The sequence below is a fragment of the Diabrotica undecimpunctata genome, chromosome 2, assembly GCF_040954645.1.
Source record: "Diabrotica undecimpunctata isolate CICGRU chromosome 2, icDiaUnde3, whole genome shotgun sequence".
Lineage (NCBI taxonomy): Eukaryota > Metazoa > Arthropoda > Insecta > Coleoptera > Chrysomelidae > Diabrotica > Diabrotica undecimpunctata.
Window position 1 is genome coordinate 182,139,204 of NC_092804.1, and position 16,690 is coordinate 182,155,893.

Consider the following 16,690-nt stretch of genomic DNA (forward strand, 5'->3'; position numbering starts at 1 on the left):
AGATAGTTCAAAATATTTTCACAACAAATTTTCTACAATAAACCTAACTGGATGAATGATTTAAAATATGTATGTTTCTTCTCAGACCCATCTTTCAGTGCCCCGTTTCTTTGTTATACTTTTACTAGAAAATATACACAAGTTGTCATTCACATTGACCGTCATATTTTGTTACAAGTATTCGTAAATAAATTAGTGATAATCTTTAATAAATGATTTACCCGTTTGGTCGGATAGTTAGCCACAACCTGTGTAAGATCAAATTACAAAACAATAATACATTTTCATAACCTTCATAAACAAACAAATAAAATGGAAGAAATTACTTTACATTATAAAGATTTCCCACATATATGTCGAATTTGTTTAATGAAACAAAACTTGCAAGCATTTCCTCAAAACTTGTATGACTTTTATGTTAACTTAGTAACGAATGAGGTAAGTTTTTATTGGACCAGGAATACATTTATACAGGAGTTTACTTATTTTAGACGGTAAAAAATGAAGAATTTCCTCAAAATATATGTCTTGAATGCAGTTTCAAGTTGGAGGAAATATATTCATTCATCGAAAAATCAAAAACCCGAGAGATGATGTTGCATAAAATATTTGAAGAGAGACTTATAAAAAGTACCAGTTCAGATTATGATCTATCAGATAATGAAACAGTAGATGAATCTAACGTAAAAAATGAATGTTTACAAAAGAAGGATTTGTTACAGAAGCGGTATAAAAGTAAATTTAAAATGAAGGAACACAATCTCTATGAATGTAAGATGTGTAATAAAGTATATCACAGTAAATCTTCCTTTGCTAATCACTGTCGAATGCACAAAAGCAAAAGAGAACCCAAAACATTTTTGTGCAATTACTGTGGTAAACATTTTATGAAGAGTTCACATTTAGAGAGACATATAAGAAGTCATACTGGAATTAAGCCATTCAAGTGTGAGAAATGTCAAAAGTGTTTTGGCCAAGGCAATGATTTAAAAAGACATCTTTTAACACATACACGGGAAAAAATATTTCAAGTGAGTATTTTTCTGAAATAAATTGTTTTGTGCTTATGTTAATTTTATTTCTTAAAAAGGATAATTTCATCATCTAACTTTGTGTTCAATGTGCAGTGTCTTCAATTTCAGCTTAATCTTTTTTATGTTTTAGTGTACGCATTGCAATAAAGGTTTTCATCAGAAATCTTGTTTGGCTAATCACATTATGACTCACAGCAACGAAAGAAATTATTCTTGTAATTTTTGTGATAAAAGATTTACATTAAAGAATTATCTTAATGTTCACATGAGAATACACACAGGACAAAAATTGTTTCAGGTAGGCATTATGTTAAAGGAAATATATTTTTTTATATTAAAAGTGAATTTAATAGAAACTTATGTATTCAAATGAATGATTTCATCTCAAAATTTCTTAAATATTGAAACAATTTCATCCTTTATTTACCTTACTTAAATTTTTGGCCTCTGTCAAAACTTTCAATTGAATTGAACACTGAATGAAAGTTAAAAAATTCCATGCTGAAGTATCTTTTGAAAACATATTTAATATACTAGTTTTTTATTTAGTACTATTTTACCTTTTAGTGTCCACATTGTGATAAACAGTTCCCTCAAAAAGGAGGACTGAACAACCACATTCTGACGCATACTGGCGAAAAACCTTTCAAATGTAGCCAATGTGAGAAAACTTTTGTACAATCGAATCATCTGAAAGAGCATGAGAGAATCCACAGTGGTGAAAAGCCATACATTTGCTCATTTTGTGGTAAAACTTTTGCATATAGTAGCACTTTAAAAGTTCATCTCAGGCAGCATACAGGTGAAACACCACACATTTGCTCATACTGTGGGAAAGGGTACCGAGATGCTAGTAATTTAAGGAGGCATATTACCAGACATCATGCTGGCAATAACAAAGTTGTAAAAAAGGACATTAAGATTATTAAAGCAAAAAATAATATTATCAGTCAATACTAATAAATTAGAGATTGTGTATTTTAATTTATTAAAATAGTAGGTGTATCTTTTATAAATAAAATAAAAACGATTTATTTGATATCCGTTTGAAGGTGCAGTAGACACGTCTGTTCTGGCCTTGCTTTAATAAGTTTTCCAACTCATATACTTAAATGACAATAAAACGTCATAACATTGTAAAAGACGCCAGCGCAAGTTCATTCTGTCAAATATACGCAAGTGTGGACATTTTGAGGCGTATTTTCTTTATTAGTGAGTTATTCGCCTATTCTTAAAAAATCGACTCACTGTGAAACGTTTGGCGCAGATTAACAATTTCAAAATTTAAATCGGTGTTTTCATAAAAATTATGCCCAGACCAAGGAATGTGTACCAAGAAGGGACAAAACTCAAGTCAATGTGCAGGGTTTGTTTGACTCAAAGTAAAAATGTAATGTATAAATTAACCGATTATATGGAAAGCTCAAACATTCCTGACGTAGAGACTTATTTAGATGCATTACAGAAAACGACTTTTTGTGAAGTAAGTATATTGGAATTTGAGTATTGGATTGTATGTCAATAGCTCTAAAATATTTAAATCTAATTTTAAGGTTAAAATTGAAGATAATTATCCTGAAAGTATTTGTCCAGTCTGTGTCAGTATGTTAAAAATGTGCCATCAATTTATAACACAATTCGAAGAATCGCAAAGAAAACTGGAACTAATGTTTAAGAAATCTAGTGTTGCTTATTTTGACTCTGAAAAACTTCAGGAGGAAAAAGTAGTTGAAGCTATAAGTTTAGCTAGAAAACAAGCAAACTATAAAGAGTCAAATGTTCAAATTATTATTAAAAATGAAAAATATAGTCTGAATGATTTAATTGTTGTTGAAGATCCAGAATCTGAGGAACATAATTATGAAGGGTTTATGAGTAAACTGGGTAAGGAACTTTCAGCTTCTGTTATAAATCCATCAGAAGAAGAGACATTTAATTCAGACAAAGTTGAAAATATTAAAATTGAAGTAGAAGATGTTGATTACGAAATTGAACATTTAGAAAATGAATTCAATACAGTCAAAGAAACAAGTCACAATGAAATCATAAGTAGCAATGATGAATCACTTGATACTTCTGAACTACAAAAAGGAAATAATGCCTGTGAAATAATTTTTGAAACTGATAAAGGAACCAATGATTCTCAGGGTCAAATAGGGGATATTAATGGGATAATAGAAAATGGTAGAGTTGAATTCATCATAGAAGATTTTATTAACATTGAAGGTGATACTGAAGAATGTGATAATGTTGAAGATAACACTGAGGAATCTGTAGAGACAAATAGTGATGCAAGTAGTGAAGCACAAGAGGAAGAAGGTAAATACTTTTTTCACAGTTATTTCCTAACATTTTTGTTTTTTCTTACATATAAAACTTACAATATGCTCATCCCAAGACTACATGGTTAATTGAAATTAAGTATTAACAAAAGAAATGTAAAAGCATAACTGAATGATAACTGAAAACTAAATGAACATTTACTTAATAATAAGGAAACTCACAAGTTTTCAACAAAACTTTTTTGCAAATGTATAATTACTATAAAGATGCATTTCTTCATGTACACTTCCCGTCATATAAAACTGGTACACTTTTTTTTCCCAATGTAAACCTGGGTTCAGACTGGATACAGTGGTTCGTGAATTAATTCGCTGTTGCCATCACAGATAACGGAATTGCACTAAATCTAATTAAAAAAAATAAAGTTATTATTAGATAGGTATTATTTTTATCATTAACCACAAAAAACCGTATTTAATAAATTTAATAACCAGAGATAGGGTTCAGCTAATATCCAAAATATTTGAAGGATCTTTAAACCTAGATTATTGGCACAGGGAACATTGGAATGCATCTACTAAACCTAATTTTTTACTTCAATTTCCTACCGAACACGAACTGTATTTTGTATCAATAAGTTTAGTCACAGGCCAACTACCAAGATTAATTTATTATTTATTATATGAACGATAACATTAACAAAAACTAACATTATACTTTATCCTACGTAGATTATAAAGTGACAGTTACAATCCAATATGTCACTGTAATGTTTTATTATAATAATTTAAAGTTATGTGTAGATTGATTTTATCTATCACTATATTTGAATTGAAATATTTTCATAAATTATAATAAAACACAAATCAAGGTATGAGTACTTAATTGAGATAATGAAAAATTACAAAACTAATATGAGAATTTTTTAGGATGCATGTTTAAACAAATTTAATGTGACTGACTGATCGAGAATGCTCGATGTTTTAGTTTTTAGAATACTCAAAACTGGCGGTCTGTCACACATAATTTTTAGCTGATTTCATATAATATTTTCGTTGAACTGGCAACAGTGCCCTAGAAATTAGAATGACACATGTGACAAGATCTACTTACACAACTTGAAAAACATGATTTTCGGTAATAAGAGTTGTACCAGTTTTTTATGACGCGAACGGTACCAGCACATTTTAAATTTCAGTACATGGAAGAGATGTACTAAATTAAAAACACTATTAATTAAAAAAATATGCAGGAGTTGAAAAAACTTTTTTTTCTGTTTGGAGTTATATCACTAGGAGATCTGAGAAAACTTTGTAAATAACATCATTAGAGAAAACTTATGTGCTTCTTTCAGTCTACTTTCTTTAGTAGTGTCCCTAAATGATGTCACAAAGGACAACATACAGTTGTAAATGTCTAAACATTGGATTTGGCAAATAAATTCCAACTCTGGAGTCTTATTGATTGTTACAGTAAAAGCTACCTTAACCAGCAAATGACAATGACACAAGCTTGAATGAGAACCCAGTTTCTAATGGACACAAATTTATTCTTAGTATAAACAAGACTTGGTCCATGTTTAAAATGGAATTCTGCAATGTCTAGTAATACTCCTATAATCTAGGATAAAAAAGGATGTTTAGAATGTACTTAAGCAATTGCCCATTGGCATACATTTCAATTTTTGTAGAGTGTCTATCCTTATACTATTCTAGCATTGTTTCATCATGTATTTTTTTTTTCATTTAAAACTTGAAATTTATTTAATCTTAATTATTATGATAAAGTTTTTATTGTAGGAAATGAAGACAGTGAATCAGAAAATTTTGCTTTAGAACATATAGATTTACTTGATAAAGACACAATTGAATCACTTATTATAGATCGAGGGGAAAATGATGATAATCTCGAAGAAACTTCACAACCAAGGAGGAGAGGAAGGAAGAGAAGAATCCCAGATACACCTAGAGATGAATTCGAGCAGGAAATTAATTTTCCATGTGGCATTTGTAAAAAGATTTTTTCCAGCCAGCGTGCATTAAAAAATCACATAAAAAGGAGCCACATCGGTGCAAATGATCAGGCTTTTACTTGTGAGATATGTGGGCATATTTCTGGAACTAAGTCAAGTATGATTTTTACAAACTGATTATTTTTCTTTATTTTTTGTTTAACATTTTCTTTTGTTTCAAATTATGAGTCTTTTAATGGAATGGTAAAATTATTATAGTTGTTAATTATTAGTGAAACATTTTTTGTTAATTTCCATTTTTTTCTAGAATTTGTCACGCACAAGTTGCGCCACAGCGAAAAACAATTTAAGTGCAAATTGTGTGATAAAGCATACTCTACAAAAGCACATCTGAAAGTTCACATGAGTATACATGAAAACAATAGACCTTTTCTCTGTAATGTCTGTGGTAAAGATTTCAATTATGCAAATGCGCTAACATATCATATGCGACTGCACACAGGAGAGAAGAATTACCATTGTGAATATTGCCCTAAAAGATTTAGAATGATTAATTCCCTAAACAGGCATGTTAGGACACACACCGGGGAGAAACCATATAGATGTCAATTTTGTGGAAGACAGTTTTCTTCGAAAGGAGAGGTAAATAATCTTTTTTTATTAGGTGATTACAATTCTGTTGCTAAATCATAGTCCTTGTAATCACTTATGTTTCAATTTGTTTTAGGTTGTTTGTCACGAATATACTCACACAGGTTATCGCCCCTATCACTGCATATACTGCAAAAAGGGGTTCTCAAAAACACACAATTTAAAAATACACTTACTGTCCCACAGAGGCCCTCATCAATGTAATTTCTGTAATAGGTGTTTTATAGAACCTAACATTTTGAATATGCACCTAAAAATAGCACATAAAGATCAACTAACCGAAGGGAATCAAGACTATGAAAATAGCGAGAGCAATGAAGGCAGTCAAGATGAGGCATTTCCTGAATATTTTGAGTTTGTTCAAACTGAAGTGGATGAAGACTTTTCAGGGTCTATTCTAGGCGACTGATTAATATAAGTTCTAATAAAATTAATTTACTTAATAAAAATATTTTTTTGTTATGCAAAATATTTATTATGCATTTTATTAATAATTGATTGATAAATATAGAATTTTTACTTAATGATTTTGAATAAATCTTATTTTTTATTAAAATTCTTCCTTTATTTAATACACTACACTATAAGAAATGGTGAATTTACCATAAAAATTTCATCTGCACTTAAGAGCAATTTCTCACATTTTTTTCATTCACAATTTCGAATCAAATTGAAAAGCTAAGATTTATCAATTATCCATTAATTAATGTTCCAGTTCACTTGGACATATTTACTAACATCTGCCAATCTTCTTTTTGGTTACATTTATTTTTATTAAAAGTGTAAAACAGTATTTAATGAAAACATTTTGAGGTTATACTGGTTTTGGATTGGAAGTATTCTGATATAAATTTTATTTAGTTTAAATGTGGCATTACAGAGGTGACTGTGGAGGGGAAGCTTAGATTTCTTATTGTCTAAGCAGGGAGCGAGGGCTTTTCATTTAATTTATTCCGTTTCATCAGCCAGTTTTTTTTTTCACACCTCTGTGTGATCTTCCACTGGTGTCCATAGCCAGTGATAAGAAAACTATGTTTCCAATAACTGTTACTGTGTTCCAAATTGTGTGATATAAGTAAAACACTTTTCATAATAACTATAAGTTGCCTATATGTGGTGCAACCAAAGCCAAAATGATTGCTGTTTTTTTTAATACCGTTGGGCTTGGTAAAAAGTGATCTCAATTTAGTCATTCTTTATCTGCAAAAACTAAAATGTAAAACTCACATCCAATAATGATAATTTGAGCATTTAATAAACACAAACATTTTATTTAGTCATGACCAAATAAAAGGAACAATAAACAACTTAAAAGGTAAAAATATTTATTTAAAATTAGTGACATATATACAAAAGAAATAAATAAAATTTTGATAAATAAACATTCTGGAAATTATATATTTCTAATATAAGTACATGCAATGTCATTGAAATGAATTCTAAAATTTGTAAATCACAAATGACTTATCTACACCCCAAGTTTATTATTTCATAATAAAAAAATAAAGGATGTGATTTCATACAACTTTTCATAGTGTACTGTTAAAAATAACATGGAGTCCTTTAAACACCACAAAGCAGGGAAAATTAAAGTTCAATCAGTTAATTCCAGGCTGTTAAATTCCAAATAAAATATGGATATCATTCTTAGTTGAAGTGTTGGTGATGTAAAAATATTCGCATAATTTTATAGAATATAATCAGTAAAATGTTTTGACTAATTTAAAAGTAATTTTACAGAAACACAGATTTTTGAGAACACTAATCAAAGAGAATAGAGCTGTAATGATTGCAAACACTGCAAAACCAATCTAGAAGAAAAAGAAACCAATATTTTAAAGCATTTGCTATCTTAGTATCTTGTCTCTTCAGCAGTACATGAGAGGTAACATGAAAAGTAATATGAACAATATAGATTTGAATATCATTGCTTTTGTATGAGCCAATAAAAGACCAATTGTACTCATTGTAGATTTTACTATGCCCTAATAAAAACATAGTGCCAATTATATGCGTCAATGTGTGGTATGCAAACTTAAAGAGGTCTCTAGACTGCTAGTTTCTTTACTTAATCCAGAAGTGGTTAAAAAGTTCTGCATATCTCCCCCCAGCATATTTACCGGAAAGTCACTAGCTACATTCATATATTTAAAATTATTGTCACTAGAACTCATATTTACACCTACAGATACTAAACTTGCACTACTGCTATTGCTGTTTTTCCCTCCAGTGTGGACCAGAACATGGTTGGTAAGAGACTGTTTCCTGTTGAACTGTTTGCCACAGTGTTGGCATTGAAATGGTTTTTCTCCACTGTGGATTAAGAGATGGTCTCTGAGAGTTGTGCTGCGAACAAACTGCTTACCACACAAATTGCATTCGTAGGGTTTGACTCCTGGAAATACATATTTATTATAAAATGTTTCTGTGAAAAGATACTAGTTTTTGAATAAAAAAATACATATTTTTAGATAAGTTTAAATCATCATCAATATCGCTTTGGATTATGGTTACACTTTCATATATTATCATATTCTGAGGTCAATTAGTTGTCTTTGTCTCTATTTGGGTTACAATATATTGTGTGTCCAGGCTGATTTCGTTATCTACCTCCACTCCTTCCTATTTCGCGTTTCTTTCCATTGGTTTATTTTCATGATTTTTACCGGGCAACATGGAGTAGCAGGTTACATAGTGTTAGTGTAATAGGGTCCTCCTGGTTTACTCCTTGGTCTGTGTTAGTTATTTCTGCTTGAAGTTTCATTCTTGTATTTGTTTCTTCTAGTGCCATTTCAGTCATCTTCCTTTAGTTTCTTTGGTACTTGTAGGCTCCCTTGAAACTTTCATCATCTTGTCCCTCTTTATAGTATCGAAGGCTCTTTTTAAGTTAATACATACATGGATTCCTCTTATATTTCCAAGATCTATCTAGAATTTGTTCAAAATGTATGTATAGCATTTATCGTTGTTCTAAAGCAATGTATTATATTTAACAAATTTTGAAAATCATTAAACAAAATTTTTAAAGAAATAAATTAAGATTTTTTTAATTATAAAGATTTTAAATGTGTGGTGTTATTATAAAAAAAAAACATTAATTCAGTTACAAGCATACATAAAATTTCATTAACCTACATACATATTATAATAACACGCTATAAGAAGTATTCCCTTCTGTCGGCACTCACTAAGTACCATTCTCTTTTTTTTTCTCTTTCTCATTTAGGATTGAGTAGAAGTATTCCTTCCATATGTCTTTTATCTGTTACAGTTCATATTTTCTTCTCCCCTTCTTGTTTTTTATTGCTCTATTGTGCTTTGTTCTCTATCCATATATTTCTATCCCTTTCTTCTGCTCTTAATATCGCTATGAAGCCAGTTTCTTGCGGCAAGTTAATGTTACTTATTATTTTTAATAAGAATTAACCACTCCAGTGATATTCAAATTCAGATTCAATTTCCAGTTTTGTAATTTGGTGTTACACTTTTTTGGAATTATTTTCCTCAATGCTTGCTCATATCTTAGGTTAATAACTGAATGAACTTTATCACTTCTTTAGCTTCCCCAGCACAGTTGTCCAGTCAAACATTAAATGTATTTGAGAATTCTTTTATTTCTCCTTCAAAACTCCTTCTCTCACTGTAATGATTTAAGAAAGTCTAAGAGATTTGATAAACTTGAACACAAAGCAAAAAGCAATAAAAAACATTATAATTAAACTCTGATGATAGAAAAAAAACCTGTAGGATAATATATTTTGCATAATCTAATTATTTTATTAGAAAAGGCTGGATAAGAAAATAAACTGTTTACCTGTGTGCATTAATTTGTGTCTTTCCAGATGATAACTAGACAAAAATGCTTTTCCACAGAAGGTACATGTGTGTGGCTTTTCACCTGCATGCCTTCTCATATGATAACTTAAGTGACTCGATTGTGTAAATGATTTTTGACAGACTGTACACTTATGTGCTTTGATGCCTGTGTGAGTTAAAAGATGTGTCTTTAATGTATCCTTTGTTATATAACATTTGCCACATTCTTTGCATTCAAACGGTTTTATTCCTAAAATGTATCAAAGATATGATTTGTATTATAAAAATAATTAGCAATGTACCTGAATGACTTAAAATATGCCTTTCTAACCCATTTTTTCTAGTGTAATTTTTTCCACAGTAGTTACATAAAAATCTACGCTTTCCTTTCAGTACTCTTCCCTTAACATACTCCACCTCTCCATCACTTTCTTCTTTTAATTTCTTTTTACCCCTTCTTGTTTTCGGTTTTTTTAAATATTCAACTATATTGCAAACTTCTTTTTTATTTGAATCCTTTGGACTACATTTAGGAAAGTCTTCGTAATGTCCATTTAAAGCTGCCATAGAATTGAAGTTCTCACTGCAGTTTTCACACACCAAAGAAACTTCTTTATTTATCTATAAAAAACCATGTTAGGAGATGATATAATAACTAGAAAAATATTACTAAGTACCTCTAAAAGTATATCTGGTTCTAATTCAACAATTTCTTCTTTAACATCCTTTAAGTAGAAATCGTCTTCATCTTTCACATCATCATTATCACAACCATCACTCATTACATCCTCTTGGTCTACATTGGACTTTTCTTCTAACTCTTTTGAAACCACTAATTTTAAGGCTTCTTCATTTATTTTACACTTCGCTATAAAGTTATATATATCCTCCAATTGTTCAACACATTTTAGGCACACATTATCTGGCATTTTGTCCTCCTCTTTTACCTACAAAAAAATCATGATTTTTCTGTTTTCTATTCAAATGTAAACATTGAATATGATACCTTAATGTCCATAAGTAACTTAAACAATTCTAATTGTTTTAATTCCTGTATTGGTTTCAAGTCTCCATGGGCTAAACATAATCGGCAAATTTTTGGAAAATCTTTGAAAAACACTTTAATACTCATTTTTAAAATTGTTACAAATTAAGGTAAACAATTTCAACATGGAGGTTAATTACACCTGTCACGTTGGCAGTTGTTCTGGAAGTAGCTACAAGTCCGAGAAGTAGGAGGTTTATTAAATACTAAATTTGATTGAATGATTGTATTGTATGAAATAGTTTGTACTAATGGTATTTATTAAGATAAAAATGGTATATTGAAAAGCATTCTAAGAAAAATTCCTTAGAGAAACTGCTACACTTAAAATATTCCTTGACTTGATAATAATCGGGAAATTATTTTAAAACAAATAGCACGTTACATATTAAAGCAAGCATTAGTTTTCTAAACATTATTAATAACAAAAAAACATCTTGCAAAAAAAAACTCTGTCACAGGTATAAAGTCATAATATTTTAACAGCCTGATGGCGAGATAGCAACGTTTAACATTTCGGACGGAAAATTAGTGAGCCATGGATTAATGTATTTTTTTAACAACTAACAATATGGATTTAAATTAAGGGATCAGAAAATAATATTATTATATTGTAACTGAAGTGTATTTGAACTATAAAAAATACATAATACAGTATTTTTAATTACAAACGGAAGGATGGTTTCGTAAGAACTCCTTTGGATTTTTTAAAAGAATTTTAGCCATTCTTAGGCAATACTTTATACACCAAAGTGGTTGTTGACAGAAGTGACACTGAGTGACACATTTGATATGAGTCATAATGTTGACAGTTAGCACCAAAACAATTTAGATAATTGTCATTTGCGAAATTTAATAAAATTATTTTATAAAAATGGACGTATTTAACAAAGTAATTAATCAAGTCAGTAGTTCTGTTCATAGTACGGTATCTCAGTTATCAGGAGTTTTACCAGGTAATCCAGTAACCAGAGAATTTGAGTCTTCTGCACATATTGCCTCTGCAGGTCCAGGTAATAGATAAAACCTTATCAAATATTTCTAGAATAAGAATGTATGATTCTGTTTAAGGGTTGCTTTGGAAAATTTATAAAGGAAATAAACGATCTACTAGACAAGAAGCTTCAATATTCGTATTTGAAAAGCGTCAGCTAGATAGATACAGTAAAACAGATAGGGAGTTAATTTTAGAGGTGCTGAGAAGGGGAGTAGTACAGTTAACAAAGATACGCCATCCGAAAATTCTGACAGTTCAACACCCTTTAGAAGAAAGCAGAGACAGTTTAGCTTTTGCTGCTGAACCAGTATTTGCTAGTCTAGCAAATGTCCTGGGACAAACAACCAACATGCCTCAACCAGCAAATATGTCAGACTATAAATTATTTGATATAGAAATTAAGTATGGAGTACTACAATTAACTGAAGGTTTAGCTTTTCTACACAATGATGTTAAACTTCTTCACAAGAATATCAGTCCAGAAAGTGTAATAATTAATACACAAGGTGCATGGAAGGTTTTTGGCTTTGATTTTTGTGTGATTAATACTAATCCTGCAAATATGCCTCCTAGTTATATATTTGAAGAATACAGTGCCACTGTACCACCAGTTTGTCAACCAAACTTAGACTACCTGGCTCCAGAACATGCATTGTCATTGGTACAATCCCAAGCTAGTGATATGTTTTCTCTAGGAATGTTGATCTGTACATTATACTCCCCAGATAGGAAATGTTTTAAACCAGTGAGGGATCTTCAGCAATTCAGAGCAAGAGCCCAAGAGTTAAAGAAATTTACTACAGGAAAGATCCAATTTGTTCCAGAAGAACTGAGGGAGTTTATCAAATTGCTGCTAAATGTTACTTCAGAAGTTAGACCAGATGCTCATCAGTTTGTTAAGGTAAAATAGCAAATTATGGTCGTGGTTATATAAAATGGGTTAAAAATTGTTGAAATGAAATAAAAAATGTAAATAGTTGGTTTTAATGAGGAGGCTAAGATTATATAACCATTTAAAATTGTATAAACAAGTAATAATTTACAATTAATTTAAATAATTGTGTAGATAGTGAAAAATTGTAAAGAAAACAGTTGAACTTTTATCTGTTTATTACCATAAATTTTATTACTTCCAAAAAAGGTTTATAAGTGTATATAATCAGTTAGATCTCAAAAGTGTTTGTGATGGATATGTTTATTTGGTCTTCTTTTAAACATGATGCATGTTTAATATTATTGGTTCCCATTAGTTTTGTTTGTTCTTTAGAAAACAAAAACTGTTTATTACAATTACTTTTATGGAAATAAAAGTACATTTAGTATAAAATCATTTTTAACAAATTGTAGATATTTTGAACACAACTTTAACTTATTTTTAGCCATTTAGTATTTAAAAACATCTTCGCTAATTTATGTAATTGCTTTGTTTTTGAAAATTTTTAAATATCTAGTATAATTTGCATTTTTGTACTATTATAGATCCCATTTTTTGATGACATTGGCATAAAAACTCTCACATACCTAGATTCTGTTCTACAATGGGACAATCTTCAAAAGTCACAGTTTTATAAAGGACTACCAGAGGCTTTGACCAAACTACCCCACAGAGTGAAGCTTCAAAGGGTGGTAGCTTGTCTAGCCCATGATCTAGGTCAGCCTGCAATGGTACCTTTTATTTTACCCAGTTTATTAGAAATTGCACAAGGCTGTACACAAAAGGAATATTGTAGTTATATTTTGCCACTGATTAAGCCTCTTATGACTCTTTTGGAGCCTGTTCAGGTTAGTTTATTTATAATCCTAAATATATACCATTCATTTATTTATTTATTGTAAAAATAATACCAGAAATTTTTAAATTTTGTTACCAATTTGCATTAACTCTTGTTACAGGTATTGTTAATAATGCTACAAAATATGGAACTACTATTAAAACTTACTCCTGCAGAGGATATCCAGCGCCATGTACTACCAATGCTCTACAGAGGTCTGGACTCTGATACTCCCCAAATTCATGAACTTTGTTTATCAGTTCTACCAACCTTTGCTGGTCTTTTGGACCACTCGAATGTTAAGAACAGTCTCTTACCTCGCATCAAGAAACTTTGCCTTAACACTTCTACACTCTCTGTTAGAGTGAATTGTTTACTTTGTGTTGGTAGGTTATTGGAGCACCTTGATAAATGGTTAGTGCTTGATGAGGTATTACCTTTTTTACCGCAGATACCCTCAAGAGAACCAGCTGTATTAATGGGTATTTTGGGTATTTATAAGCTTGCCTTAAATCACAAAAAGTTAGGCATTACTAAAGAAATAATAGCTTCTAGGGTACTACCATTCCTGATCCCTCTATGTATAGAAAATGGACTAACAATCCCACAGTTTAATGCATTGACTGCTCTGGTCAAAGATATGTTCCAGATAGTAGAAACTGAACACAGAACGAAATTAGAACAGCTTAATTCAGTCAAAGATGAGCAGAAAACACTGGCTAGCACTACACCAATTATAATGCCAAAGTCCAAACCCATAGAATTAGATTCTGCATTCTCTGGATTGGGTCTAGATAACTATGTGCCTGGTATGAGTCTGAAGCAAAAGCAACAGTTGGCCCAACAACAAGATTCTTTGAAAGTGTTTAGCAGTCAGCCTAGTATAGAACCTAAAAAGGTTGATAATGCTCCTAAGAGTGTCACTAAAGATTTATCTTCGTCTTTGCTTGATGATTGGGTCAGTAGCACTGCAACAAGTTCTAAAAAGCAATCTTTTAATACTTCTAACACACATAATCTGAGCCCAACTGACCAAACTTCGAAAAACAGTCCCTCTAATACATCTACATTTGTTGGAAACACTGGAATTAGTCAAACTGGGCTTATGTCTTCAAATTCTAACACCCAATGGCAAATGGGCAAACCAAACAACTCTACAACACCAAATTATTCTCCTTTTACTACACAAAATCAAAATTTCATGAACAACAATCTAAATACAGCAGGTTCAAATCCATGGTCAAGTTCTCATAATGCTATAAGTTACAATAGGCCTGACAATTCTCAAAATTGGAGCGCTTTCGATAATCTTCTCCCAGGCACCAACACTAATATTAACACAGGTAAAGTACCTATGAATAAAATGATGTCTCATAATGTACCCTTGCTGCCAAGTTCAAATACAAACAGTGGAGCAAAGTCAGCTGGTTTGTCAAATGATGATATTATGGATCTTTTAAGTTAAAATAAATGTTTTTTGGAGGTATATAATGTATAGATAATTTTCTTTTAAGCCCCTTGCACGTTTTCAATGACATTTCTGTTGTCTCAGTATAATCAACTGCTTATATATATTCATGACATTCATTTTGGAATTTTTTTGACTTATATAATATAATATTTACAGATATTTTAATTTAGAATTTAAAAAACAATCATTTACTTCAAGTATCATTAAAAAAATAGTATGCCAATTAATCTTTAATTTATGGAGTGCATGGACTGCAAATGACTTGGTATTCCAAAATTTTGGAGTTGCCTAATCTATTTTTTACTATGGAACTTTTGTGTAATATAGATTACCCAAAATACCTACTGGGAATGAAAAATCATTTATTAAATTAATTAATTACGGAATCACCACTTAAACTCTCTGTTATTAACATACATTCAATTTTATAAATTTCTAGAGTCTTAATAAGATTTAAAAATATTTTTGTAAGGTGATCATTTATTTAAAACATAATTATGAAGTGTTCAATATGTTTAGGCTAGGTTGATTAATTTATTATCATCAGAAGAATACTATTAATATTCAGATATATTAATCCTAGGTGGTATCTTCAATTTGTCATACATTTTTAATATGTTGCCAGTAGCAGTTATGTCAAAACTGGGTGATGTGCAATGGGTTTGCGAAAATGACTTAATTATATAATGTCTATGGAACGATGTAATATACTAAGGATGCAACATGTTGATATTTTTACATGTGGCCGATCAACGACGGAACTGACGTCTCATTATTAGCTACAATGTCTGACGTGAATTTGACAGGTGATTAATGTAAATAGTTATTCCCGATATTTTCATGTTAAACAGGTAACATTATGTGTTGAGTCAATAATTTAATGTATTCTTTTTGGTAAATCAATAAATTCGTTAAATTTTTAATATTTTGTATCCAGTTACATCAGTGGCGTGCGATGCACAACCACGTACCTATAAAATATATAAATATGTTTTTATGTTATAAAAATATTAATTTTTGAATTTTACAGTGTTAGACGTCATTATATCTTTTATTTAAAAGTAAATAAAAACAAAAATAAATAATTATTGTACATATATATAAGTATTAAAAGAATTTTTTTCGTACACCACTGACATTCCGGAAACAAGAGTCGGCCATTGTTATCAACTACTTTGGAGGTAAATAGTTATTTATTCATAGTTTCCACCCTTAGTATATTACATCGTTTGAAATAATTTATGTAATGTGTATGTACATGGCGCACTAAATCTCCAGGCCGGAACGTTAGATGGGAGTAGCTTATAGAATATAATGGAGTGCATTTAGCAGGAAGAATATAATTTTTAAGAATTATATTGGATTAAATTATTGACAATGACATATTTTTTGGTTTGAGGCACTCTATAGATAAAGGTAATCATCAAAAGAATCGTAAAATACATAATATTTTATAAAATAAAGACCAATGTGTTTTGAGTGAACATTTGTAGAACAGCCTAGAAAATATGGAAAAATGCAGTTAGAAAGAATATAATATTTTCTCCAAAATTATTCCAGAATTAAAAAGCTTAGCCATTTAGAACACCCTATATTAGGGTTCTGGCCTGGATGTAAAGAAAACCATGTTCGTGTATAAAAATTAAGTG

The 16,690-nt window shown here is 30.2% G+C and overlaps 3 protein-coding genes across 3 annotated transcripts; 2 read left to right on the forward strand and 1 right to left on the reverse strand.

The window, feature by feature from the left end:
- The first annotated feature begins 2,040 nt into the window (after positions 1 to 2,040).
- Positions 2,041 to 6,496, forward strand: LOC140435306 (uncharacterized). The gene is made up of 5 exons (XM_072524143.1): positions 2,041 to 2,517; positions 2,588 to 3,353; positions 5,117 to 5,446; positions 5,597 to 5,931; positions 6,017 to 6,496. The coding sequence occupies exons 1-5, from the start codon at positions 2,344 to 2,346 to the stop codon at positions 6,347 to 6,349; spliced, it is 1,938 nt and encodes a 645-aa protein (XP_072380244.1). The 5' UTR covers positions 2,041 to 2,343; the 3' UTR covers positions 6,350 to 6,496.
- Positions 6,497 to 7,261: 765 nt separating this feature from the next.
- On the reverse strand, positions 7,262 to 10,961 carry LOC140435309 (uncharacterized). The gene is made up of 5 exons (XM_072524148.1): positions 10,763 to 10,961; positions 10,434 to 10,703; positions 10,059 to 10,377; positions 9,755 to 10,006; positions 7,262 to 8,335 (listed from the first exon to the last, which is right to left on the reverse strand). The coding sequence occupies exons 1-5, from the start codon at positions 10,886 to 10,888 to the stop codon at positions 7,956 to 7,958; spliced, it is 1,347 nt and encodes a 448-aa protein (XP_072380249.1). The 5' UTR covers positions 10,889 to 10,961; the 3' UTR covers positions 7,262 to 7,955.
- A 631-nt stretch (positions 10,962 to 11,592) lies between these two features.
- Positions 11,593 to 16,148, forward strand: LOC140435310 (SCY1-like protein 2). Its single transcript, XM_072524149.1, has 4 exons — positions 11,593 to 11,814; positions 11,873 to 12,699; positions 13,278 to 13,580; positions 13,692 to 16,148. Exons 1-4 carry the CDS (start codon positions 11,676 to 11,678, stop codon positions 15,033 to 15,035), a joined length of 2,613 nt encoding a protein of 870 aa, XP_072380250.1. The 5' UTR covers positions 11,593 to 11,675; the 3' UTR covers positions 15,036 to 16,148.
- Positions 16,149 to 16,690: the final 542 nt, after the last annotated feature.

Excerpts from the sequence above, each read along its gene's own strand:
- LOC140435306 (XM_072524143.1), top strand. The coding sequence starts at position 2,344 with ATGCCCAGACCAAGGAATGTGTACCAAGAAGGGACAAAACTCAAGTCA. Across the intron at positions 3,354-5,116 it reads TGAAGCACAAGAGGAAGAAG|GAAATGAAGACAGTGAATCA; the intron begins GTAAATACTTTT and ends TTTTTATTGTAG. Across the intron at positions 5,447-5,596 it reads TATTTCTGGAACTAAGTCAA|AATTTGTCACGCACAAGTTG; the intron begins GTATGATTTTTA and ends ATTTTTTTCTAG.
- LOC140435310 (XM_072524149.1), top strand. The coding sequence starts at position 11,676 with ATGGACGTATTTAACAAAGTAATTAATCAAGTCAGTAGTTCTGTTCAT. Across the intron at positions 12,700-13,277 it reads ATGCTCATCAGTTTGTTAAG|ATCCCATTTTTTGATGACAT; the intron begins GTAAAATAGCAA and ends GTACTATTATAG. Across the intron at positions 13,581-13,691 it reads CTCTTTTGGAGCCTGTTCAG|GTATTGTTAATAATGCTACA; the intron begins GTTAGTTTATTT and ends CTCTTGTTACAG.
- LOC140435309 (XM_072524148.1), bottom strand. The coding sequence starts at position 10,888 with ATGAGTATTAAAGTGTTTTTCAAAGATTTTCCAAAAATTTGCCGATTA. Across the intron at positions 10,007-10,058 it reads GCATATTTTAAGTCATTCAG|GAATAAAACCGTTTGAATGC; the intron begins GTACATTGCTAA and ends GATACATTTTAG. Across the intron at positions 8,336-9,754 it reads ACACAAATTAATGCACACAG|GAGTCAAACCCTACGAATGC; the intron begins GTAAACAGTTTA and ends ATGTATTTCCAG.